The sequence below is a fragment of the Carcharodon carcharias genome, chromosome 9 (assembly GCF_017639515.1).
Source record: "Carcharodon carcharias isolate sCarCar2 chromosome 9, sCarCar2.pri, whole genome shotgun sequence".
NCBI lineage: Eukaryota > Metazoa > Chordata > Chondrichthyes > Lamniformes > Lamnidae > Carcharodon > Carcharodon carcharias.
This window is the reverse complement of record NC_054475.1, coordinates 99,914,285-99,939,444: the sequence shown is the minus strand read 5'-3', so window position 1 is coordinate 99,939,444 and position 25,160 is coordinate 99,914,285. Positions and strand designations below refer to the sequence as shown.

The following is a 25,160-nucleotide window of genomic DNA, read 5'->3' as shown; positions in this document are numbered from 1 at the left end:
CACCGTCCAAGGGCCCAAACACTCCTTTCAAGTGAAGCAGCATTTCACTTGCACTTCCCTCAATTTTAGTCTACTGCATTCACTGCTTCCAATGCAGTCTTCTCTACATTGGAGAGACCAAACGCAGACTGGGTGACCACTTTGCGGAACACTTTCGGTCTGTCAGCAAGCATGATCCAGACCACCCTGTCACTTGCCATTTCAACACACCGTCCTGCTCTCATGCCCACATGTCCGTCCTTGGCCTGCTGCAATGTTCCAGTGAAGCTCAATGCAAACTGGAGGAATAGCACCTCATCTTCCAACTAGGCACTTTACAGCCTTCTGGACTTAATATTGAGTTCAACAACTTCAGATCATGAACTCTCTCCTCCAACCCCACCCCCTTTCCGATTCCCCCCCTTTCCCAATAATTTATTACTTTTTATTATTTATTTATTTTATATAACCAGCTTCTATTCCACCTCATTTCTATATTTCTTGGTTCTGATGAAGAGTCATACAGACTCGAAACTTTAACTGTATTCCTCTCTGCAAGTTTTTCCAACTATTGTTGTTTTTGTTGCCTTTGAATTATTGGACTGTGGTAGGATATCAAATATGGATAGGCTCTTGGTTTTAACAGACTTAAATTCAAAGAGAGAGAAATGCTTTTGGATCAAGTGTCCAAAGCTTTACAAAAATTCTGGGAAAGATTCACTTCCGGCTGCAAATGGGCTTTTCGGCAGTGACACCAAAGATGGAGGATATGATGCGAAAAGCATTTCGGGACCATTTGAATATAGAGCCCAAATGTCTGTACAAAAGAAGAATTACAAACAAAAAGTACGAGTACCCTTTGGGGAGCTATAACAGGTGGCGGGAGTTGGGCAATTATGGGAGGATGAACCCAGGAATAATCAAAGGGTTCAGATGTATCATTATATGCTGAATTGACCAAAAATGAAAAACAGGATTTTTGAGACAACACATGACATGGACGATATGGAAGGCAAGGAGGATGATACTGACAAATCAGAAGGAATTGTATTGGTCACCAGAATCTTCAATCTGGTCATGAGCATCCTAGTCAGGCTTGATCAATTGCGCAGTTCTAGATAGTGGGTGAACATCCACAGTATGCGGAGTGGACTGGCTAAATTGTTACATGGATTCTTTAAGTAAGGAAGACTGAAGTAAAGTCAAAGAATATGACAGTTATACTTGTTTTAGGTTCGGTGATAGTGATTGAAATCACTATAAAGAATAGTAATTCTATGTAAAATAGCAAGGGTAAATCACTATCAGTACTGATGTTGTATCGAGTGAAATACCTTTACTATTAAGTAAGCCTTCAATGAAAAAGGCCCAAATGAAGTTGGACATGGAGCATGATGAAGCATTTTTGTCTTTGGGAGATCTGTAGATTTGCATTTTACACAGTTGGGACGTTATTGTATTTCTTTTAAGGCCCATCATCTCTAAACAGAATGTTAAAGAGGTATTAATGGCAGCTAGGGATAGGGATTTAAAGAAGAAGCAAATTATTATGAAATTACATCGACAATTTGCACATCCCTCTAGCCATAGGTTGAAGATTATGCTAAAGAGAAAAAAGTAATTATTGATAAGATAATGGAAGGATGGATAGGAATGGGGCTGGGAGCACCAGCTAAATTCTTAATAAATAATGGAGGAAAATTTAACAATGATGAATTCAGGAGCATGTGTGAAAATTTAAATATTGTAGCAATGCATTCGGCAGCAGAAAGTCCTTTTAGCAATGGGATATGTGAAAGGAATCATGCCTTTATTGACAAAATGCTCTGAAAAATATTAATTGGCTAACTGAATTGTAAATTGAAAACTGCCCTAGGGTGGGCAGTACATGCAAACAACACGCTTCAGCTGGTTGAGGGCTATGCTCCTATCAATTAGTTTATGGCAGGAATCCAAAGATACCTTCAATAACATGGGACCGTCTCCCATTTTTGCAGAACATTTGAAAACCATGCATGCAGGGAGGAAAGCGTTTATTAATGCAAGTTTCAGGAAAAAATCAGGAGAGCTTTGAGGTTTTGAATCAGGCCGTCAGAAATTAAGTTTAAGCCCAGGGACATGGTGTGTTATAAAAGAGAATGGCAGAAAGAATGGAGAGGCCCAGGAAAAGTTATAGGCACTGATGGCAAAATGATAATCTTGCAACATGGTAACCAAACTGTTGAGAGTACATTTCATGAGGCTTACTGGTAGTGATTATACGCTGATGGAACCTGAACAGATAATGGAAAGTAAAGATGCACCATGCACTTTGCACACATATATGCCAAACCTGTATGAACACAGATTGTGGCAGATAACAGGCTAATTGCGAGTAGAACGAGTGATAGTGAAGATCAAGATAGGGCCATTTGTCACAAAGATCAACTACCAAAAGTTGGAGCTAGGGTGGCAAATATGCCAGAAGGGGCTAGTGAGTGGAGGAAAGCCACCAAAGTAGGAAGGGCAGGAAAGACCACAGGGAAATAAAAAAACTGGCTGAACGTACAAGACAAGGGGCAGGATATCAGATCTATGGATTGGCAGAAGGAAGTAAAAATGTAGAAAGCAAGGAAATGTAATGTAATTTCAGACAGTAGGGCGAATGGTGATCCCAACCCAAGGAAAAGGTCAAGAACTTGTGAAAGAGAGTCTAGTTGCAGGAGGGATAGGCCAAGTAGTTGTAGCCTAGATAGGGGCAGGAAATCTAGTAGGGACATGGATTAACAAGCCAAGGACCAAACAGGCAAGGAGTGACACAAGAAGCAGAAGTCCCTCTGATAGAAAAGTTCTAGTGGCTACTAATAAGTTAGATGGGTAAATTGGTAAAGGAGGCAAAGCAAGAAGAACTTGACAGTTGGAGAGAGTTTACCATTTATGCGGAGGTGCCAGACAAAGGACAACTAGCATTGTACAGAGAAAGTACTTCCCGATAGTAAGTATAAAGCAAAGCTACACTTGAAGCTCAGGGATTTGAAGAACAACTGGGTGACCAACAGCAGGAAAAGTAAGTTTGAGAATTTTCCCAGCACTTTTTAGTGACATACCCATGGGAATGTAAATCCATTTACTTTGCAAACATGCTGCTTTGAAGTCAACAATTTCAAAGAGAAGTATTCTTAAAGTTTCCAAAAGAAGCTGGAGATACAGAGGGGAAATTATGGAAGCTAAAGAAGTGTATTTACAGGCTAAACAATGCATCCAAGGCATAGTATATTTCAGTTAGGTCCATCCTACTAAAAACTGCTTGTCTTCAGCTAAAAGCAGATCCAGCAATGTTTTTTGTATTGGTATGAGGAAGGAAAACTAGCAAGCATTTTCCTAATGCACGGTGATGATTTCTTGTGGGGGGATCCTGTGACATTTGAGAAATTTTTGATAGACAAAACTATAAAGGAATTCAAAAGTGGAAGTTGGGCTTCTGGAGCTTTTAAGTATATAGGGTTGGACATTAGGTGGACAAATTTGGGAATAACCCTGACTCAATAATCTTACCCAGAGAATGTTAATAGGGTCCCAATTAAATCCAGCCAGATCCTCATGAAAGGGATACTCTACAATCAAGAAGCAGATCAATTAAGAATATTAATTGGGCAATTAAACTGGTTACACACACAAAATGGACCAGATGCATGCTATGATATATTAGAATTGAGCACCATGCTGAAATATGATTCTGCTGGGGAAGCTCTAAAACCAAATAAGACTTTGAAGAAATCAAGTTGAGAAGATTTTCAGACCTGGATGACCCAGAAGGGATGAAATTATTCATTTTTAGTGACGCCTCACATGCCAACCTTCCCGATGGTTATTCGAGTACAGCAGGATTCATTATATTTTTAGTGGGAAGAAACAATAAATGTCCATTTGCATGAGAATTGGGTGTGGTGGGGAAAAAGAACATTTAAAGCACCTTAGCTGCAGAAACACTTATCCTGGTAGAAGCAACAGATATGGCTCTGTATTAAGTGTTTTAAAGGAACTGCTATATATGGGGCAACTGGGGAAAATGTGCCTGTAGAATGCTCTATAGATAACCATTTGCTCTGGGACAATGTCCATTTGACAAAGAGCGTTATGGAAAAGTGGTTGAGGATTGATCTGGTGAGTATGAAGGAGATGTTGGAAAGGAAGGAGATTGCAAAAGTAAAATAGGTCAATGCAAGTCACCAGTTGTCAGATTGTTTCACAAAAAAAACTGATTGTCCAAAGAAATTGTTGGATATCCTCAAAGAGGGACGCCTTGTGTCATAATGGATTAAGAGAACACCAAATTTTTTTGTAACCTTATTAGTTTTATTTGTTTACAAAATGGGGGAATGTGGAGTATGTTAAAGATTGATTGTATAATAAGATAACATATTATCATTTTGTATCTTATAATAGTTTTTGTTTGCATATCAGTTTAATTTAAAGAAGGGAATCTGTTCGTATCTAATAGGTTCTGCTGATGGATGTTAAATAATTAGTAGTTTAAAGTAATATGGTGAACAGGTTTTGGGTATTGATTAGTTAATTATACTCATGTGTATATAATGAAGAGTCAGCCAGCACTGGGGGAGGGTGTCTGACTCAAAGTAAGCTCTGTAGTGAGCAATAAACAGTCCCTACCAATGCATCCTAGTCTCAGCGTCTTTATCACAACCAGGCTTGGGACTTGCTCTGACAGACACTCTGTTCCAGGATGTAGCCATACCCCTTTGGATAAGTGGCACTTTAGAATTGGTCAGTGGTACACCACACTCTCTCAGACAGATCTGAAACACTCGCTACATGAAAAAGCTTTCTCTTATTTCACCATTGCTTCTTTTGCCAATTACCTTGAATCTTTGCACTCTGGTTCTTGGAACCTATGGGTTTAGGAACACATCCCTGCCAACACAGGCTGGCCTGCAGCCATTTAATGCTCCAATGGGAGGGAAGAGCTCCTGCCTCAGAGTTGCTGACCAATGTGATTGGCTGACAGCTCTCTCATCCCAGAAGCAGCAGTGGCCAGGACTGGGACTACAAGTAACCACAGAGTCTAAGTACTGGGGTTCAGGACCAGGTAAATGCAGGGATCTGGGGACAGGAGGTGAGGCCATTTGGGTGAGAGGGTGGGGGGTTGGGCAGAGGGAGTTGGGGGTGCTGGTGGAGAGACCGGGGATGGGGGAGGAGTACCTGCGGGGTTCAGAACTTTCAGGCGACATCTGATGTTGAAGAAGGAGGTCCCTCCATCCCTCCCTCCCTCCCCCTCCCCCTCCCTCACACCCCCCCACCCCCCCTTTCACCCTTCCCCCTCTCCCCTTTCCCCCCTCCCCCTTTCCCCCCCTTTCCCCTTCCCCTCCCCCCTTTCCCCTTCCCCTCCCCCCTTTCCCCTTCCCCTCCCCCCTTTCCCCTTCCCCTCCCCCCGTTCCCCTTCCCCTCCCCCCTTTCCCCCTTTCCCCCTTCCCCTCCCCCCTTCCCCCCTTCCCCTCCCCCCTTTCCCCCTTCCCCTTTCCCCTTTCCCCCTTCCCCTTTCCCCCCTTTCCCCTCCCCCCTCCCCCCTTTTCCCTCCCCCCTTTTCCCCATTCCCCCTTTTCCCCCTTTTCCCCCCCTCCCCCTTCCCCCTCCCCCTTCCCCCCTCCCCCTTCCCCCCTCCCCCTTCCCCCCTCCCCCTTCCCCCCTCCCCCTTCCCCCCTCCCCCTTCCCCCCTCCCCCCTCCCCCTTCCCCCCTCCCCCTTCCCCTTTCCCCCCTTCCCCCCTCTTCCCCTTCCCCCCTCTTCCCCTTCCCCCCTCCTTTCCTTTCCCCCCTTTCCACCCTCCTTTCCTTTCCCCCCTTTCCCCCTTTCCCCACCCTTTCCCCCTTTCCCCACCCTTTCCCCCTTTCCCCACCCTTTCCCCACCCTTTCCCCCTTTCCCCACCCTTTCCCCCTTTCCCCAACCTTTCCTCCTTTCCCCCTTTCCCCCTTTCCCCACCCTTTCTCCCTTTCCCCACCCTTTCCCCCTTTCCCCACCCTTTCCCCCTTTCCCCAACCTTTCCTCCTTTCCCCCTTTCCCCAACCTTTCCTCCTTTCCCCCTTTCCCCACCCTTTCCCCTTTCCCCCCCCTTTCCCCACCCTTTCCTCCTTTTCCCCCTTTCCCCACCCTTTCCTCCTTTACCCCTTTCCCCACCCTTTCCTCCTTTCCCCCTTTCCCCACCCTTTCCTTTCCCCCCTTTCCCCCTTTTCCCCCCTTTCCCCCCTTTCCTTCCCCCCCTTTCCTTCCCCCCCTTTCCTTCCCCCCCTTTCCTTCCCCCCCTTTCCTTCCCCCCTTTCCTTCCCCCCCCTTTCCTTCCCCCCTTTCCTCTCCCCCCTTTCCTCTCCCCCCTTTCCTCTCCCCCCTTTCCTTTCCCCCCTTTCCTTTCCCCCCTTTCCCTTCCCCCTTTCCCCCCTTTCCCTTCCCCCTTTCCCCCCTTTCCTTTCCCCCCTTTCCCCACCCTTTCCTTTCCCCCCTTTCCCCACACTTTCCTTTCCCCCCTTTCCCCACCCTTTCCTTTCCCCCCTTTCCCCACCCTTTCCTTTCCCCCCTTTCCCCACCATTCCCCCTTCCCCCCTCACCACTTCCCCCCTCCCCCTTCCCCCCTCACCCCTTCCCTCTTCCCCCTCCCCCTCCCCCTCCCCCCATCCCCCCCTCCCCCCCTCCCCCCATCCCCCCCATTCCCCCTCCCCCCCATTCCCCCCCTTTCCCCCTCCTCCCCTCCCCCTTTCCTCCCCCTTTCCCCCTCCCCCCTTTCCTCCCCCTTTCCCCTCCCCCCTTTCCTCCCCCTTTCCCCCTCCCCCCTTTCCTCCCCCTCCCCCCTTTCCCCCTCCCCTTTCCCCCTCCCCCCTTTCCCCCCTCCCGCTTTCCCCCCTCCCGCTTTCCCCCCTCCCCCTTTCCCCCCTCCCCGTTTCCCCCCTCCCCGTTTCCCCCCTCCCGCTTTCCCCCCTCCCGCTTTCCCCCCTCCCGCTTTCCCCCCTCCCGCTTTCCCCCCTCCCGCTTTCCCCCCTCCCGCTTTTCCCCCTCCCTCCTTTCCCCCTTTCCTCCTTTCTCCCTCCCCCCTTTCCCCCTCCCCCTTTCCCCCTCCCCCTTTCCCCCTCCCCCTTTCCCCCTCCCCCTTTCCCCCTCCCCCTTTCCCCCCTCCCCCTTTCCCCCCTCCCCCTTTCCCCCCTCCCCCTTTCCCCCCTCCCCCTTTCCCCCCTCCCCCTTTCCCCCCTCCCCCTTTCCCCCCTCCCCCTTTCCCTCCCCTCTCCCCTCCCCCTCCCCCTTCCCCGCCTCCCTCTACCCCCTCACCCCCTTCCCCCTCACCCCTTTCCCCCTCTCTCCCCCCTCCCTCCCCCCTCCCTCCCCCTCCCACCCCCTCCCTCCCACTCCCTCCCCCTCCCTCCCCTCTCCCTCCCTCCTGACTGTGAAACCCAGGAGTGTCACTTCTCTCTCACTCCTGACTGTAAACCCCAGGAATGTCTCTACACTCTCACTCCTGACTGTAAAACCCAGGAGTGTCTCTACACAAACATTCCTGACTGTAAAACCCAGGAGTGTCTCTACACAAACATTCCTGACTGTCAACCCCAGGAGTGTCTCTACACTCTCTGCCCTGACTGTAAACCAATACCCTGTACAGTTGTAACAAGACTTCTCTACTTCAACTCCTTGCAATGAAGGCTAACATTCTGTTTGTCTTCCTAATTGTTTGCTGTATCTGCATGATAACTTATTGTGATTCATGTATGAGGACGTTCAGATCCCTCAGTACCAAAACATTATGTAGTCTCTCTCCATTTAAGTAATATTCTGCTTTTCTATTCATCATACCAAAGTGGATAACCTCACATTTTCCCCCTCCCTCCCCCTCCGTCCCCCTCCCTCCTCTCTCCCCCTCTCTCCCCCTCCCTCCTCTCTCCCCCTCCCTCCCTCCTCCCTCCCCCCTCTCCCCTCTCCCCCTCTCCCCTCTCCCCTCTCCCCCTCTATCCTCCTCCCTCCCCTCCCTCTCCCCTCCCTCTCCCCTCCCTCTCCCCTCCCTCTCCCCTCCCCCTCCCCTCCCTCTCCCCCCTCTCCCTCACTCCCCTCCCTCTTCCCCCCTCTCCCTCACTCCCCCTCACTCCCCCTCCCCCTCCCCCTCCCCCTCCCCCCTTTCCCCCCTCTGCCTCTCCCTCCCTCCTCCCTCCCTTCCCTCCCCTCCCCCTCCCTCCCCCCTCCCTCCCTCCCCCTCTTTCCCCTCCCCCTCTTTCCCCTCCCCCTCTTTCCCCTCCCCCTCTTTCCCCTCCCCCTCTTTCCCCTCCCCCTCTTTCCCCTCCCCCTCTTTCCCCTCCCCCTCTTTCCCCTCCCCCTCTTTCCCCTCCCCCTCTTTCCCCTCCCCCTCTTTCCCCTCCCCCTCTTTCCCCTCCCCCTCTTTCCCCTCCCCCTCTTTCCCCTCCCCCTCTTTCACCCTTCCCCTCCCCCTCTCCTCTTCCCACCTTTCCCCCTCACCTCCCCTTTCCCCCCTCCCCCTCTCCCTCTCCTTTTCCCCCCTTCCCCCCTCCTTTGCCCCCCTTCCCCCCTCCTTTTCCCCCCTCCTTTTCCCCCCTCCTTTTCCCCCCTCCTTTTCCCCCCTCCTTTTCCCCCTCCTTTTCCCCCCTCCTTTTCGCCCCTCCTTTTCGCCCCTCCTTTTCGCCCCTCCTTTTCGCCCCTCCTTTTCGCCCCTCCTTTTCGCCCCTCCTTTTCGCCCCTCCTTTTCGCCCCTCCTTTTCCCCCCTCCTTTTCCCCCCTCCTTTTCCCCCCTCCTTTTCCCCCCTCCTTTTCCCCCCTCCTTTTCCCCCCTCCTTTTCCCTTTTCCTCCCTCCTTTCCCCCTTTCCCCCTCCTATCCCCCTTTCCCCCTCCTTTTCCCCCACCTTTTCCCCCCCTCTCCCTTACCCCCTCCCCATTCTCCCCTTCCCCCCTTTCCCCCCTCCCCTTCCCCCTCTCCCTTTCCCCCCCTCCCCCTTTCCCTTTCCACCCCTCCCCCTTTCCCTTTCCACCCCCCCCTTTCCCTTTCCACCCCCACCCCCTTTCCCTTTCCCCCCCACCCCCTTTCCCTTTCCCCACCCACCCCCTTTCCCTTTCCCCCCTCCCCGTTTCCCCCCTCCCGCTTTCCCCCCTCCCGCTTTCCCCCCTCCCGCTTTCCCCCCTCCCGCTTTCCCCCTCCCCTTTCCCCCTCCCCCTTCCCCCTCCCTCCTTTCCCCCTTTCCTCCTCTCCCCCTTTCCCCCTCCCCCACCCCCATTTCCCCTTTCCCCCCTCCCCCTTTCCCCCCTCCCCCTTTCCCCCCTCCCCCTTTCCCTCCCCTCTCCCCTCCCCCTCCCCCTCCCCCTTCCCCGCCTCCCTCTACCCCCCTCACCCCCTTCCCCCTCACCCCTTTCCCCCTCCCTCCCCCCTCCCTCCCCCCTCCCTCCCCCTCCCTCCCCCTCCCTCCCCCTCCCTCCCCTCTCCCCCCCTCCTGACTGTGAAACCCAGGAGTGTCACTTCTCTCTCACTCCTGACTGTAAACCCCAGGAGTGTCTCTACACAAACATTCCTGACTGTCAACCCCAGGAGTGTCTCTACACAAACATTCCTGACTGTAAACCCCAGGAGTGTCTCTACACAAACATTCCTGACTGTCAACCCCAGGAGTGTCTCTACACTCTCTGCCCTGACTGTAAACCAATACCCTGTACAGTTGTAACAAGACTTCTCTACTTCAACTCCTTGCAATGAAGGCTAACATTCTGTTTGTCTTCCTAATTGTTTGCTGTATCTGCATGATAACTTATTGTGATTCATGTATGAGGACGTTCAGATCCCTCAGTACCAAAACATTATGTAGTCTCTCTCCATTTAAGTAATATTCTGCTTTTCTATTCATCATACCAAAGTGGATAACCTCACATTTTCCCCCTCCCTCCCCCTCCGTCCCCCTCCCTCCTCTCTCCCCCTCTCTCCCCCTCCCTCCTCTCTCCCCCTCCCTCCCTCCTCCCTCCCCCCTCTCCCCTCTCCCCCTCTCCCCCTCTCCCCTCTCCCCCTCTATCCTCCTCCCTCCCCTCCCTCTCCCCTCCCTCTCCCCTCCCTCTCCCCTCCCTCTCCCCTCCCCCTCCCCTCCCTCTCCCCCCTCTCCCTCACTCCCCTCCCTCTCCCCCCCTCTCCCCCCCTCTCCCTCACTCCCCCTCACTCCCCCTCCCCCTCCCCCTCCCCCCTTTCCCCCCTCTGCCTCTCCCTCCCTCCTCCCTCCCTTCCCTCCCCTCCCCCCTCCCTCCCTCCTCCCTCCCTCCCCCCTCCCTCCCTCCCCCTCTTTCCCCTCCCCCTCTTTCCCCTCCCCCTCTTTCCCCTCCCCCTCTTTCCCCTCCCCCTCTTTCCCCTCCCCCTCTTTCCCCTCCCCCTCTTTCCCCTCCCCTTCTTTCCCCTCCCCCTCTTTCCCCTCCCCTCCCCTCCCCCTCTTCCCCCCCTCTTTCCCCTCCCCCTCTTTCCCCTCCCCCTCTTTCACCCTTCCCCTCCCCCTCTCCTCTTCCCACCTTTCCCCCTCACCTCCCCTTTCCCCCCTCCCCCTCTCCCTCTCCTTTTCCCCCTCTCCCTCTCCTTTTCCCCCCTTCCCCCCTCCTTTGCCCCCCTTCCCCCCTCCTTTTCCCCCCTCCTTTTCCCCCCTCCTTTTCCCCCCTCCTTTTCCCCCCTCCTTTTCGCCCCTCCTTTTCGCCCCTCCTTTTCGCCCCTCCTTTTCGCCCCTCCTTTTCGCCCCTCCTTTTCGCCCCTCCTTTTCGCCCCTCCTTTTCCCCCCTCCTTTTCCCTTTTCCTCCCTCCTTTCCCCCTTTCCCCCTCCTATCCCCCTTTCCCCCTCCTTTCCCCCACCTTTTCCCCCCCTCTCCCTTACCCCCTCCCCATTCTCCCCTTCCCCCCTTTCCCCCCTCCCCTTCCCCCTCTCCCTTTCCCCCCCTCCCCCTTTCCCTTTCCCCCCCTCCCCCTTTCCCTTTCCACCCCTCCCCCTTTCCCTTTCCACCCCTCCCCCTTTCCCTTTCCACCCCTCCCCCTTTCCCTTTCCACCCCCCCCTTTCCCTTTCCCCCCCACCCCCTTTCCCTTTCCCCACCCACCCCCTTTCCCTTTCCCCCTCCCCCTTTCGCTTTCCCCCCCTCCCCCTTTCGCTTTCCCCCCCTCCCCCTTTCGCTTTCCCCCCTCCCCCTTTCCCTTTCCCCCCACCCCCCCTTTCCCTTTCCCCCCCACCCCCCCCTTTCCCTTTCCCCCCCACCCCCCCTTTCCCTTTCCCCCCTCCCCCCTTTCCCTTTCCCCACTCCCCCCTTTCCCTTTCCCCCTCCCCCCTTTCCCTTCCCCCTCCCCCCTTTCCCTTCCCCCCTCCCCCTTTCCCTTCCCCCCTCCCCCTTTCCCTTCCCCCCTCCCCCTTTCCCTTCCCCCCTCCCCCTTTCCCTTCCCCCCTCCCCCTTCCCCCCTCCCCCCCTCCCCCTCTCCCCCCTCCCCCTCTCCCCCCTCCCCCCCCCCTTTCCCTTTTCCCCCCCTTTCCCTTTCCCCCCCTTTCCCTTTCCCCCTCCCCCTTTCCCTTTCCCCCCTCCCCCCCTTCCCCCCCCTTTCCCCCCTCCCCCCTTTCCCCCCATTTTCCTTTCCCCCCTTTTCCTTTCCCCCCCTTTCCCTTTCCCCCCTTTCCCTTTCCCCCCTTCCCTTCCCCCTCCCCCCTTTCCCTTTCATCCCTCCCCCTTTCCCTTTCATCCCTCCCCCTTTCCCTCCCCCCTCCCCCCTTTCCCTCCCCCCTCCCCCCTTTCCCCCCTCCCCCTTTCCATTCCCCCCTCCCCCTTTCCATTCCCCCCTCCCCCTTTCCATTCCCCCCTCCCCCTTTCCCTCCCCCCCTCCCCCCTTTCCCCCCTCCCCCCTTTCGCTTCCCCCCTCCCCCCTTTCGCTTCCCCCCTCCCCCCTTTCCCTTTCCCCCCTCCCCCCTTTCCCTTTCCCCCCTCCCCCCTTTCCCTTTCCCCCCCCCCCCTTTCCCTCCCCCCCTCCCCCCTTTCCCTCCCCCCCTCCCCCCTTTCCCCCCTCCCCCCTTTCCCCCCTCCCCCTTTCCATTCCCCCCTCCCCCTTTCCCTCCCCCCTCCCCCCTTTCCCCCTCCCCCCTTTCGCTTCCCCCCTCCCCCCCTTTCCCTTCCCCCCCTCCCCTTTCCCTTTCCCCCTCCCCCCCTCCCCCTTCCCCCCTCCCCCTTCCCCCCCTCCCCCTTCCCCCCTCCTCTCCCCCTTCCCCCCTCCCCCTTTCCCTTTTCCCCCCTTTCCCTCCCCCCCCTCCCCCTTTCCCTCCCCCCCCTCCCCCTTTCCCTTTCCCCCCCTCCCCCGTTCCCTTTCCCCCCTCCCCGTTCCCTTTCCCCCCTCCCCGTTCCCTTCCCCCTCCCCCTTTCCTCCCCCTCCCCCCTTTCCCCCCTCCCCCCTTTCCCCCCTCCCCCTTTCCCCCCCTTTCCCCCTTTCCCCCCTTTCCCCCTTTCCCCCCTTTCCCCCTTTCCCCCTCCCCCCTTTCCCCCCTCCCCCCTTTCCCCCCTCCCCCCTTCCCCCCTCCCCCTTTCCCCTTTCCCCCCCTCCCCCTTTCCCCCTTTCCCCCCTCCCCCCTTTTGCTTCCCCCCTCCCCCCTTTCCCTTTCCCCTCCCCCTTTCCCTTTCCCTCCCCTCTCCCCTCACCTCCCCCTCCCCCTTCCCCACCTCCCTCTACCCCCTCACCCCCTTCCCCCTCACCCCTTTCCCCCTCTCTCCCCCCTCCCTCCCCCCTCCCCCCTCCCTCCCCCTCCCTCCCCCCTCCCTCCCCCCTCCCTCCCCCCTCCCTCCCCCTCTCCCCCTCCCCCTGCCTCCCCCTCCCCCCTCCCCCTCCCCCCTCCCTCTCCCCCCTCCCCCCTCCCTCTCCCCCTCCCCCCCTCTCCCTCTCCCTCTCCCTCTCTCCCTCTCTCTCCTCCTCCCTCCTCCCGCCCCTCTCTCTCCCCCTCTCTCTCCCCCTCTCTCCCCCTCTCTCCCCCTCTCTCTCCCCCTCCTCCCTCCCTCCTTCCTCGCTCCTCTCTCCCCCTCTCTCCCCCTCTCTCCCCCTCTCTCCCCCTCTCTCCCCCTCTCCCCCCCTCCTGACTGTGAAACCCAGGAGTGTCACTTCTCTCTCACTCCTGACTGTAAAACCCAGGAGTGTCTCTACACAAACATTCCTGACTGTCAACCCCAGGAGTGTCTCTACACTCTCTGCCCTGACTGTAAACCAATACCCTGTACAGTTGTAACAAGACTTCTCTACTTCAACTCCTTGCAATGAAGGCTAACATTCTGTTTGTCTTCCTAATTGTTTGCTGTATCTGCATGATAACTTATTGTGATTCATGTATGAGGACGTTCAGATCCCTCAGTACCAAAACATTATGTAGTCTCTCTCCATTTAAGTAATATTCTGCTTTTCTATTCATCATACCAAAGTGGATAACCTCACATTTTCCCCCTCCCTCCCCCTCCGTCCCCCTCCCTCCTCTCTCCCCCTCTCTCCCCCTCCCTCCTCTCTCCCCCTCCCTCCCTCCCCCTCCCTCCCCCTCCCTCCCTCCTCCCTCCCCCCTCTCCCCTCTCCCCCTCTCCCCTCTCCCCCTCTATCCTCCTCCCTCCCCTCCCTCTCCCCTCCCTCTCCCCTCCCTCTCCCCTCCCTCTCCCCTCCCCCTCCCCGCCCTCTCCCCCTCCCCCTCCTCTCCCTCTCCCCCCCTCTCCCTCACTCCCCTCCCTCTCCCTCCCTCTCCCTCCCTCCCCCTCACTCCCCCTCCCCCTCCCCCTCCCCCTCCCCCTCCCCCTCCCCCCTTTCCCCCCTCTGCCTCTCCCTCCCCCCTCCCTCCCTTCCCTCCCCTCCCACCTCCCTCCCTCCCCCTCTTTCCCCTCCCCCTCTTTCCCCTCCCCCTCTTTCCCCTCCCCCTCTTTCCCCTCCCCCTCTTTCCCCCTTCCCCTCTTTCCCCCTTCCCCTCCCCCTCTCCTCTTCCCACCTTTCCCCCTCCCCTCCCCTTTCCCCCCTCCCCCCTCCCTCTCCTTTTTCCCCCTTTCCCCCTCCTTTTCCCCCCTTCCCCCTTTCCCCCTCCTTTTCCCCCCTTCCCCCCTCCTTTTCCCCCCTTCCCCCCTCCTTTTCCCCCCTTCCCCCCTCCTTTTCCCCCCTCCTTTTCCCCCCTCCTTTTCCTCCCTCCTTTTCCTCCCTCCTTTTCCTCCCTCCTTTTCCTCCCTCCTTTTCCTCCCTCCTTTTCCTCCCTCCTTTTCGCCCCTCCTTTTCGCCCCTCCTTTTCGCCCCTCCTTTTCGCCCCTCCTTTTCGCCCCTCCTTTTCGCCCCTCCTTTTCGCCCCTCCTTTTCGCCCCTCCTTTTCGCCCCTCCTTTTCCCCCCTCCTTTTCGCCCCTCCTTTTCCCCCTCCTTTCCCCCTCCTTTTCCCCCTCCTTTTCCCTTTCCTCCCTCCTTTCCCCCTTTCCCCTCCTATCCCCCTTTCCCCCTCCTTTTCCCCCACCTTTTCCCCCCTCTCCCTTACCCCCTCCCCATTCTCCCCTTCCCCCCTTTCCCCCTCCCCTTCCCCCTCTCCTTTCCCCCCTCCCCCTTTCCCTTTCCACCCCTCCCCCTTTCCCTTTCCACCCCTCCCCCTTTCCCTTTCCACCCCTCCCCCTTTCCCTTTCCACCCCTCCCCCTTTCCCTTTCCACCCCTCCCCCTTTCCCTTTCCCCCCCACCCCCTTTCCCTTTCCCCCCCACCCCCTTTCCCTTTCCCCACCCACCCCCTTTCCCTTTCCCCCCTCCCCCTTTCCCCCCTCCCCGCCTTTCCCTTTCCCCCCTCCCCCTTTCCCTTTCCCCCCCACCCCCTTTCCCTTTCCCCACCCACCCCCTTTCCCTTTCCCCCCTCCCCCTTTCGCTTTCCCCCTCCCCCTTTCGCTTTCCCCCTCCCCCTTTCCCTTTCCCCCACCCCCCCTTTCCCTTTCCCCCCACCCCCCCTTTCCCTTTCCCCCCACCCCCCCTTTCCCTTTCCCCCCACCCCCCCCTTTCCCTTTCCCCCCACCCCCCCTTTCCCTTTCCCCCCACCCCCCCTTTCCCTTTCCCCCCACCCCCCCTTTCCCTTTCCCCCCACCCCCCCTTTCCCTTTCCCCCCACCCCCCCTTTCCCTTTCCCCCCACCCCCCCTTTCCCTTTCCCCCTCCCCCTTTCCCTTTCCCTTTCCCCCCACCCCCTTTCCCTTTCCCCCCACCCCCTTTCCCTTTCCCCCCCCACCCCCTTTCCCTTTCCCCCCCACCCCCTTTCCCTTTCCCCCCCACCCCCTTTCCCTTTCCCCCCACCCCCTTCCCTTTCCCCCCACCCCCTTTCCCTTTCCCCCCCACCCCCTTTCCCTTTCCCCCCACCCCCTTTCCCTTTCCCCCCACCCCCTTTCCCTTTCCCCCCACCCCCTTTCCCTTTCCCCCCCACCCCCTTTCCCTTTCCCCCCACCCCCTTTCCCTTTCCCCCCACCCCCTTTCCCTTTCCCCCCCACCCCCTTTCCCTTTCCCCCCCACCCCCTTTCCCTTTCCCCCCCACCCCCTTTCCTTTTCCCCCCTCCCCCTCCCCCTTTCCCTTTCCCCCCTCCCCCTCCCCTTTCCCTTTCCCCCCCTCCCCCTCCCCTTCCCCTTCCCCCCTCCCCCTCCCCCTTCCCCCCTCCCCCTCCCCCCTCCCCCTCTCCCCCTTCTCCCCTCCCCCTCTCCCCCTTCCCCCCTCCCCCTCTCCCCCTCCCCCTTTCCCCCCCTCCCCCTTTCCCTTTCCCCCTCCCCCGTTCCCTTTCCCCCCCCTTTCCCTCCCCCCTCCCCCCTTTCCCCCCCTCCCCCCTTTCCCCCCCTCCCCCCTTTCCCCCCTCCCCCCTTTCCCCCCTCCCCCCTTTCCCCCCCTCCCCCTTTCCCCCCCTTTCCCTTTCCCCCCCTTTCCCCCCCTTTCCCTTTCCCCCCCTTTCCCTTTCCCCCCTTTCCCTTTCCCCCTTTCCCTTCCCCCCTTCCTTCCCCCCTTTCCTTCCCCCCTTCCCTTCCCCCTCCCCCCTTTCCCCCCTTCCTCCCCCTCCCCCCTTTCCCCCCTTCCCCCTCCCCCCTTTCCCCCTTCCCCCTCCCCCCTTTCCCCCCTTCCCCCCTTCCCCCTTTCCCCCCTCCCCCCTTTCCCTTTCCCTCCCCCCTTTCCCTTTCCCTCCCCCCTTTCCCTTTCCCTCCCCCCTTTCCCTTTCCCTCCCCCCTTTCCCTCCCCCCCTCCCCCCTTTCCCCCCTCCCCCCTCCCCCCTCCCCCTCCCCCCTCCCCCCCTCCCCCTCCCCCCTCCCCCCCTCCCCCCTCCCCCTCCCCCCTTTCCCTTCTCCCCCTCCCCCCTCCCCCTCCCCCCTCCCCCTCCCCCCTTTCCCTTCTCCCCCTCCCCCCTCCCCCTCCCCCCTTTCCCTTCTCCCCCTCCCCCCTCCCCCTCCCCCCTTTCCCTTCTCCCCCTCCCTCCCCTTTCACTTCTCCCCCTCCCTCCCCTTTCCCTTCTCCCCCTCCCTCCCCTTTCCCTTCTCCCCCTCCCTCCCCTTTCCCTTCTCCCCCTCCCTCCCCTTTCCCTTCTCCCCCTCCCTCCCCTTTCCCTTCTCCCCCTCCCTCCCCTTTCCCTTCTCCCCCTCCCTCCCCTTTCCCTTCTCCCCCTCCCTCCCCTTTCCCTTCTCCCCCTCCCTCCCCTTTCCCTTCTCCCCCTCCCTCCCCTTTCCCTTCTCCCCCTCCCTCCCTTTCCCTTCTCCCCCTCCCTCCCCTTTCCCTTCTCCCCCTCCCTCCCCTTTCCCTTCTCCCCCTCCCTCCCCTTTCCCTTCTCCCCCTCCCTCCCCTTTCCCTTCTCCCCCTCCCTCCCCTTTCCCTTCTCCCCCTCCCTCCCCTTTCCCTTCTCCCCCTCCCTCCCCTTTCCCTTCTCCCCCTCCCTCCCCTTTCCCTTCTCCCCCTCCCTCCCCTTTCCCTTCTCCCCCTCCCTCCCCTTTCCCTTCTCCCCCTCCCTCCCCTTTCCCTTCTCCCCCTCCCTCCCCTTTCCCTTCTCCCCCTCCCTCCCCTTTCCCTTCTCCCCCTCCCTCCCCTTTCCCTTCTCCCCCTCCCTCCCCTTTCCCTTCTCCCCCTCCCTCCCCTTTCCCTTCTCCCCTCCCTCCCCTTTCCCTTCTCCCCCTCCTCCCCTTTCCCTTCTCCCCCTCCCTCCCCTTTCCCTTCTCCCCTCCCTCCCCTTTCCCTTCTCCCCCTCCCTCCCCTTTCCCTTCTCCCCCTCCCTCCCCTTTCCCTTCTCCCCCTCCCTCCCCTTTCCCTTCTCCCCCTCCCTCCCCTTTCCCTTCTCCCCCTCCCTCCCCTTTCCCTTCTCCCCCTCCCTCCCCTTTCCCTTCTCCCCCTCCCTCCCCTTTCCTTCTCCCCCTCCCTCCCCTTTCCCTTCTCCCCCTCCCTCCCCTTTCCCTTCTCCCCCTCCCTCCCCTTTCCCTTCTCCCCCTCCCTCCCCTTTCCCTTCTCCCCCTCCCTCCCCTTTCCCTTCTCCCCCTCCCTCCCCTTTCCCTTCTCCCCCTCCCTCCCCTTTCCCTTCTCCCCCTCCCTCCCCTTTCCCTTCTCCCCCTCCCTCCCCTTTCCCTTCTCCCCCTCCCTCCCCTTTCCCTTCTCCCCCTCCCTCCCCTTTCCCTTCTCCCCCTCCCTCCCCTTTCCCTTCTCCCCCTCCCTCCCCTTTCCCTTCTCCCCCTCCCTCCCCTTTCCCTTCTCCCCCTCCCTCCCCTTTCCCTTCTCCCCCTCCCTCCCCTTTCCCTTCTCCCCCTCCCTCCCCTTTCCCTTCTCCCCCTCCCTCCCCTTTCCCTTCTCCCCCTCCCTCCCCTTTCCCTTCTCCCCCTCCCTCCCCTTTCCCTTCTCCCCCTCCCTCCCCTTTCCCTTCTCCCCCTCCCTCCCCTTTCCTTCTCCCCCTCCCTCCCCTTTCCCTTCTCCCCCTCCCTCCCCTTTCCCTTCTCCCCCTCCCTCCCCTTTCCCTTCTCCCCCTCCCTCCCCTTTCCCTTCTCCCCCTCCCTCCCCTTTCCCTTCTCCCCCTCCCTCCCCTTTCCCTTCTCCCCCTCCCTCCCCTTTCCCTTCTCCCCCTCCCTCCCCTTTCCCTTCTCCCCCTCCCTCCCCTTTCCCTTCTCCCCCTCCTCCCTCCCCTTTCCCTTCTCCCCCTCCCTCCCCTTTCTCCTTCTCCCCCTCCCTCCCCTTTCCCTTCTCCCCCTCCCTCCCCTTTCCCTTCTCCCCCTCCCTCCCCTTTCCCTTCTCCCCCTCCCTCCCTCCCCTTTCCCTTCTCCCCCTCCCTCCCTCCCCTTTCCCTTCTCCCCCTCCCTCCCTCCCCTTTCCCTTCTCCCCCTCCCTCCCTCCCCTTTCCCCCCTCACCCTCCCTCCCCTTTCCCACTCACCCTCCCTCCCCCTTCCCGCTCACCCTCCCTCCCCTTTCCCCCTCACCCTCCCTCCCCTTTCCCCCCTCACCCTCCCTCCCTCTTCCCCCTCACCCTCCCTCCCCTTTCCCCCCTCACCCTCCCTCCCTCCCCTTCCCTTCTCCCCCTCCCTCCCTCCCCTTTCCCTTCTCCCCCTCCCTCCCTCCCCTTTCCCTTCTCCCCTCCCTCCCTCCCCTTTCCCTTCTCCCCCTCCCTCCCTCCCCTTTCCCTTCTCCCCCTCCCTCCCTCCCCTTTCCCTTCTCCCCCTCCCTCCCTCCCCTTTCCCTTCTCCCCCTCCCTCCCTCCCCTTTCCCTTCTCCCCCTCCCTCCCTCCCCTTTCCCTTCTCCCCCTCCCTCCCTCCCCTTTCCCTTCTCCCCCTCCCTCCCTCCCCTTTCCCTTCTCCCCCTCCCTCCCTCCCTCCCCTTTCCCTTCTCCCCCTCCCTCCCTCCCTCCCCTTTCCCTTCTCCCCCTCCCTCCCTCCCCTTTCCCTTCTCTCCCTCCCTCCCTCCCCTTTCCCTTCTCTCCCCCCCTCCCTCCCCTTTCCCTTCTCTCCCCCCCTCCCTCCCCTTTCCCTTCTCCCCCTCCCTCCCCCTCCCTCCCTCCCCTTTCCCTTCTCTCCCTCCCTCCCTCCCTCCCTCCCCTTTCCCTTCTCCCCCTCCCTCCCTCCCTCCCCTTTCCCTTCTCTCCCCTCCCTCCCTCCCCTTTCCCTTCTCTCCCTCCCTCCCTCCCCTTCCCTTCTCTCCCCCCCTCCCTCCCCTTTCCCTTCTCTCCCCCCCTCCCTCCCCTTTCCCTTCTCCCCTCCCTCCCTCCCTCCCTCCCTCCCCTTTCCCTTCTCCCCCTCCCTCCCTCCCTCCCTCCCCTTTCCCTTCTCCCCCTCCCTCCCCTTTCCCTTCTCCCCCTCCCTCCCCTTTCCCTTCTCCCCCTCCCTCCCCTTTCCCTTCTCCCCCTCCCTCCCTCCCTCCCTCCCCTTTCCCTTCTCCCCCTCCCTCCCTCCCTCCCTCCCCTTTCCCTTCTCCCCCTCCCTCCCTCCCTCCCTCCCCTTTCCCTTCTCTCCCTCCCCTTTCCCTTCTCCCCCTCCCTCCCTCCCTCCCTCCCTCCCCTTTCCCTTCTCCCCCTCCCTCCCTCCCTCCCTCCCCTTTCCCTTCTCCCCCTCCCTCCCTCCCTCCCTCCCCTTTCCCTTCTCCCCCTCCCTCCCTCCCTCCCTCCCCTTTCCCTTCTCCCCCTCCCTCCCTCCCTCCCCTTTCCCTTCTCTCCCTCCCTCCCCTTTCCCTTCTCCCCCTCCCTCCCTCCCTCCCCTTTCCCTTCTCCCCCTCCCTCCCTCCCTCCCTCCCTCCCCTTTCCCTTCTCCCCCTCCCTCCCCTTTCCCTTCTCCCCCTCCCTCCCTCCCTCCCCTTTCCCTTCTCCCCCTCCTCCCTCCCTCCCTCCCTCCCTCCCTCCCCTTTCCCTTCTCCCCCTCCCTCCTCCCCTTTCCCTTCTCCCCCTCCCTCCCTCCCCTTTCCCTTCTCCCCCTCCCTCCCTCCCTCCCTCCCCTTTCCCTTCTCCCCCTCCCTCCCTCCCCTTTCCCTTCTCCCCCTCCCTCCCTCCCCTTTCCCTTCTCCCCCTCCCTCCCTCCCTCCCTCCCTCCCTCCCCTTTCCCTTCTCCCCCTCCCTCCCTCCCTCCCCTTTCCCTTCTCCCCCTCCCTCCCTCCCTCCCTCCCTCCCTCCCCTTTCCCTTCTCCCCCTCCCTCCCTCCCTCCCTCCCTCCCCTTTCCCTTCTCCCCCTCCCTCCCTCCTCCCTCCCTCCCTCCCCTTTCCCTTCTCCCCCTCCCTCCCTCCCTCCCTCCCTCCCCTTTTCCTTCTCCCCCTCCCTCCTCCCTCCCTCCCTCCCTCCCCTTTCCCTTCTCCCCCTCCCTCCCTCCCTCCCTCCCTCCCCTTTCCCTTCTCCCCCTCCCTCCCTCCCTCCCTCCCTCCCCTTTCCCTTCTCCCCCTCCCTCCCTCCCTCCCTCCCCTTTCCCTTCTCCCCCTCCCTCCCTCCCTCCCCTTTCCCTTCTCCCCCTCCCTCCCTCCCTCCCCTTTCCCTTCTCTCCCTCCCTCCCCTTTCCCTTCTCTCCCTCCCTCCCCTTTCCCTTCTCTCCCTCCCTCCCCTTTCCCTTCTCTCCCTCCCTCCCCTTTCCCTTCTCTCCCTCCCTCCCCTTTCCCTTCTCCCCCTCCCCCCCCTCCCTCCCTCCCTCCCTCCCTCCCCCCCCCTCCCTCCCCCCCTCCCTCCCCCCCCCTCCCTCCCCCCCTCCCTCCCCTTTCCCTTCTCCCCCTCCCCTTTCCCTTCTCCCCCTCCCCTCCCCCCTCCCTCCCTCCCCTCCCCCCTCCCTCCCTCCCCTCCCCCCCTCCCTCCCTCCCCTCCCCCCCTCCCTCCCTCCCCTTTCCCTTCTCCCCCTCCCTCCCTCCCTCCCTCCCCTTTCCCTTCTCCCCCTCCCTCCCTCCCTCCGCCTCCCTTTCCCTTCTCTCCCTCCCTCCCTCCCCTTTCCCTTCTCCCCCTCCCTCCCTCCCTCCCCTTTCCCTTCTCCCCCTCCCTCCCTCCCTCCCCTTTCCCTTCTCCCCCTCCCTCCCTCCCTCCCCTTTCCCTTCTCCCCCTCCCTCCCTCCCTCCCCTTTCCCTTCTCCCCCTCCCTCCCTCCCTCCCTTTCCCTTCTCCCCCTCCCTCCCTCCCTCCCCTTTCCCTTCTCCCCCTCCCTCCTCCCTCCCCTTTCCCTTCTCCCCCTCCCTCCCTCCCTCCCCTTTCCCTTCTCCCCCTCCCTCCCTCCCTCCCCTTTCCCTTCTCCCCCTCCCTCCCTCCCTCCCCTTTCCCTTCTCCCCCTCCCTCCCTCCCTCCCCTTTCCCTTCTCCCCCTCCCTCCCTCCCTCCCCTTTCCCTTCTCCCCCTCCCTCCCTCCCTCCCCTTTCCCTTCTCCCCCTCCCTCCCTCCCTCCCCTTTCCCTTCTCCCCCTCCCTCCCTCCCTCCCCTTTCCCTTCCCCCCCCCCCTCCCCCCCTCCCCCCCTCCCCCCCCCTCCCTCCCCCCCTCCCTCCCCCCCCTCCCTCCCCCCCTCTCCCCCTCCCTCCCTCCCCCCCTCCCTCCCCCCCTCCCCTTTCCCTCTCCCCCCCCCCTCCCCCCCTCCCTCCCCCCTCCCTCCCTCCCCCCCCTCCCTCCCCCCCTCCCTCCCTCCCCCCCTCCCCCCTCACCGCACTCCCCCCCCCGCTCCCCCTCTCCCTCCCCCCCCCCCGCCCTCCCTCCCTCCCCCCTCCCTCCCTCCCCCCTCCCCCCCTCCCTCCCTCCCCCCCCCCCCCTCCCTCCCCCCCCCTCCCCCCCTCCCTCCCCCCCTCCCTCCCTCCCTCCCTCCCTCCCTCCCCCCCTCCCTCCCTCCCTCCCTCCCTCCCCGGCTCCCTCCCTCCCCGCCTCCCTCCCTCCCTCCCTCCCTCCCTCCCTCACTCCCTCCCCTCCTCCCTCGCTCCCTCCCTCCCCTTTCCCTCCCTCCCCTTTCCCTCCCTCCCTCCCCTTTCCCTCCCTCCCTCCCCTTTCCCTCCCTCCCTCCCCTTTCCTTCTCCCCCTCCCTCCCTCCCTCCCTCCCCCCCTCCCCTTTCCCTTCTCCCCCTCCCTCCCTCCCTCCCTCCCTCCCTCCCCTTTCCCTTCTCCCTCCCTCCCCTTTCCCTTCTCCCTCCCCCTCCCCCTCCCCCCCCTCCCCCTCCCCCTCCCCTTTCCCTTCTCCCTCCCCCTCCCCCTCCCCCCCCTCCCTCCCTCCCCTTTCCCCTTTCCCCTTTCCCTTCTCCCCCTCCCCTTTCCCTTCTCCCCCTCCCCTTTCCCTTCTCCCCCTCCCCTTTCCCTTCTCCCCCTCCCCTTTCCCTTCTCCCCCTCCCCCTCCCCTTCTCCCCCTCCCCCTCCCCCTCCCCCTCCCCCCTCCCCCTCCCCCTCCCCCTCTCCCTCTCCCCTCTCCCTCTCCCTCTCCCTCCCCCTCCCCCTCCCCCTCCCCCTCCCCCTCCCCCTCGAGGCCTGTGCAAGGTGATTTCCCAGGCCTCCCCCTGCCCTTGAACTCAAAATTTCCCACCTTATGGGCAACTGATGACCATATCTTAAGGGCCTCAATTGGGGCAGGGGTGGGTGGGCCAGCCTAGATCTCACCCCTCCCGTTATAACATTGTGGAAGGATGGAGCAGGTGGACAGTGGGAAGGCCATCCGAGGAATTTAATGCCTGGAAATCCCCCAGTGGGCGACTGTAAAATTCTACCTTAATCCAGATTTTAATATGCTAGCTGGAAAAAAATAAGCCTCCATTTAACCGATATTAACCTTTGTTCTCTAGGGTAAATTGGTGGGAATCTGCGGCAGTGTGGGAAGTGGAAAAAGTTCCCTGATATCAGCTATCTTGGGTCAGGTAAGATCTGGTTCTATTTGAAATAAAAGTTACTTTTTTAGAAAAAAAATCTGTACCTCAGAAACTTTTACAACTGTTATAATTGAATTTAAAAAAAGTGAGCTCTGTTTGTTGTGCTGTAATATTAAAGACTGCAGATACATTGTAGGCCCTTTTTTAAAAAAAAAAGGTTTAATATAAATTTAAAACCGATTATATTGTGAATAATATTAAGAATAATATTAAGAGTTGGAAAGAGCCTTCAGTCGTTGGAGAAGCAGTGCAGAAAAATTGGAGAGGAAAATGAATCAAGTAGAACAAAGTTAATGGCTGGAATTGCCACTTGTTATGTTATTTTCATTCCATAATTTTTTTTTTGCTGCTTGTGGCATATTTTCACATTTTATTAACCTAATGCAATCATCACCATACTTTCAATGAGTAATGCATGTCATGTCATTTCACAGCTACTACCCATCACCTGCTCAGTCATTGAGTATTGCTCAGAGAGCACATCACTACCTTTCAGATACTGATTTTATAATAAAACAAATGTTTAATAATTGAATTCTATCTAGATACATTAAATCCAACCGTTAGAGTAGGTTGTTGTTTCAAAGTTACTTGGAAACGTGCTGATCCTGATGCATCAGTCTTGAAGGCATTCAATCCCTCTTTCTAATAACTTAAGACTTTCTTGTAATATTGCAAAAGGGACCCAAAGCAATATGCTAAATAAATCACTATCTCTCCTGAAATATTGGAAACAATTATTTCACCTGTGGTGCCCTCAAAGGTGAACAAATCCCATTACCTGCTTTACTGCCCACTAAGTGATCATGATTGAATTAGATTCAAAAAGTATATAATTGCAGCCCTGTTTATTTAATTAGATGAAAAGAAGCTTTTAACTCATTCAAGGGGGATTTAATTTAAATAGACAGGATTTGAAAATAGATTGATAATTCCTCTAAATAGACCGAAATGAAAAAGTGAGCTGAATAGGCTAAATAGCCTGTCCTACATTCTTAGATTCTTGTAGAGCTACTCTGGTGTGTAGCAGGACTCACTATCCCAAGTCTCAGTAAGTTAGGATTAAACTGAGTTGAAAACCTTCCACTGCATCGGGAATTTATTTCACATGAAAATTGCGTAGAAGTGTATTTAGTTAGCATAATATCTTTTCATTTGTAAAGTTAATCTAATTTTGAATACAAACATGAGAAATTTCTAAGCTTGTAATGTCAAAGTTTGGTACCTTTTTAGAATAACTGCATGCTATTTTGTTATTACCTTCAAAAAGGCATTGATATGTTGAGATAGATAGGTTTAGAGAAAACAGTTTGCATAATTTCAGGATTTAATATTTGTAAGGAGAGACTGACAGAACTGAATTTGTTTTCCTCATTCTACCCATGGATGAGGTTTCATGTTTATTCGGAAGCCAGTTTGGGCTCCTGGCCTACCTGCCAACCTTAAAGTTGGACGGGCAGGTCCATTGATTACTTCAATTACTACTTTAAGTGGTTGTTGACAGGTCGGTGGGTGCATAGCCGACTCATCTCCGCGCCCGTCGACCTGAAAATGTAAATGACGCGGAGTGCCAACGCACGCACGCTCGATGTCACCCCACATCAGTTTACCTGTCGGTGAGCAGGCCCTGTCCCCGCCCCCGCCCCCGCTCATTGACCTAAAAATTCACCCCACAGGATGATAAAACATCTATCTGGTTTGCCATTTACCATCATGGTAGTTGCCTGAAACAATGGTTTGGGAGCTGTTAATTAATCAAAGCAATCAATCTTTATCAATTGGTCTACAACAGAAATGACACGTGGTGGAGAGCTTTAGAAACCATAGATTCAAAGCCATCTGGCTGGTTGATGTTCCAGTTGCACTCTGAGTGCTTGCAGAAATTGGAGCAGCCTATTTTAAACATGAATGGTATGATATAGCAAGCCTTTGCGATGATGTCTTTATCCTTGGAAAGAGTGATCACCAGCATGTAGCATCAAATGCAAGAGCAAATGATGCCCTAGCCTTGACTGTTCATTGTCCCACTGATCTACAGCAAAGCGCTGTCCAGCTCATTGCTAGCAAGAAATGGACATGGAACTGGAGTGATGGCCCAAGATGCTTCCATTTCTCACTCTCTGCCCCGACCCCATCCCTAAATACCCCACATGCTACCTCACGTACGAATGGCTGAGTCTGCCCCTGAAGCGATCTTTGATGGGACCTTCATGGGCTCCAAAAGCCACAGGACATCAGCCAAGGGAATTGCAACAGTCCGGGCAAGGACCTGAGCAGTCTGCCTCTCCCTCTGCTGAAGCCACAGGGGTTTCACAAAGTAAAAGTGCTGGGAGGCAGAACAGTAAAGATTTGTGGTTGTACAAGTGCATGCACATGGTTGTGTTACACAATGTTAGAAT

The 25,160-nt window shown here is 58.6% G+C and overlaps 1 protein-coding gene across 1 annotated transcript in view; it reads left to right on the top strand.

The window, feature by feature from the left end:
- Positions 1-25,160, top strand: part of LOC121281907 (multidrug resistance-associated protein 5-like) — a 252,076-nt gene that overhangs the window by 142,600 nt on the left and 84,316 nt on the right. The window contains exon 13 of the mRNA XM_041195071.1: positions 22,678-22,749. Within this exon, the coding sequence (XP_041051005.1) occupies positions 22,678-22,749 (72 nt within the window). The remainder of the gene's footprint in view (positions 1-22,677; positions 22,750-25,160) is intronic.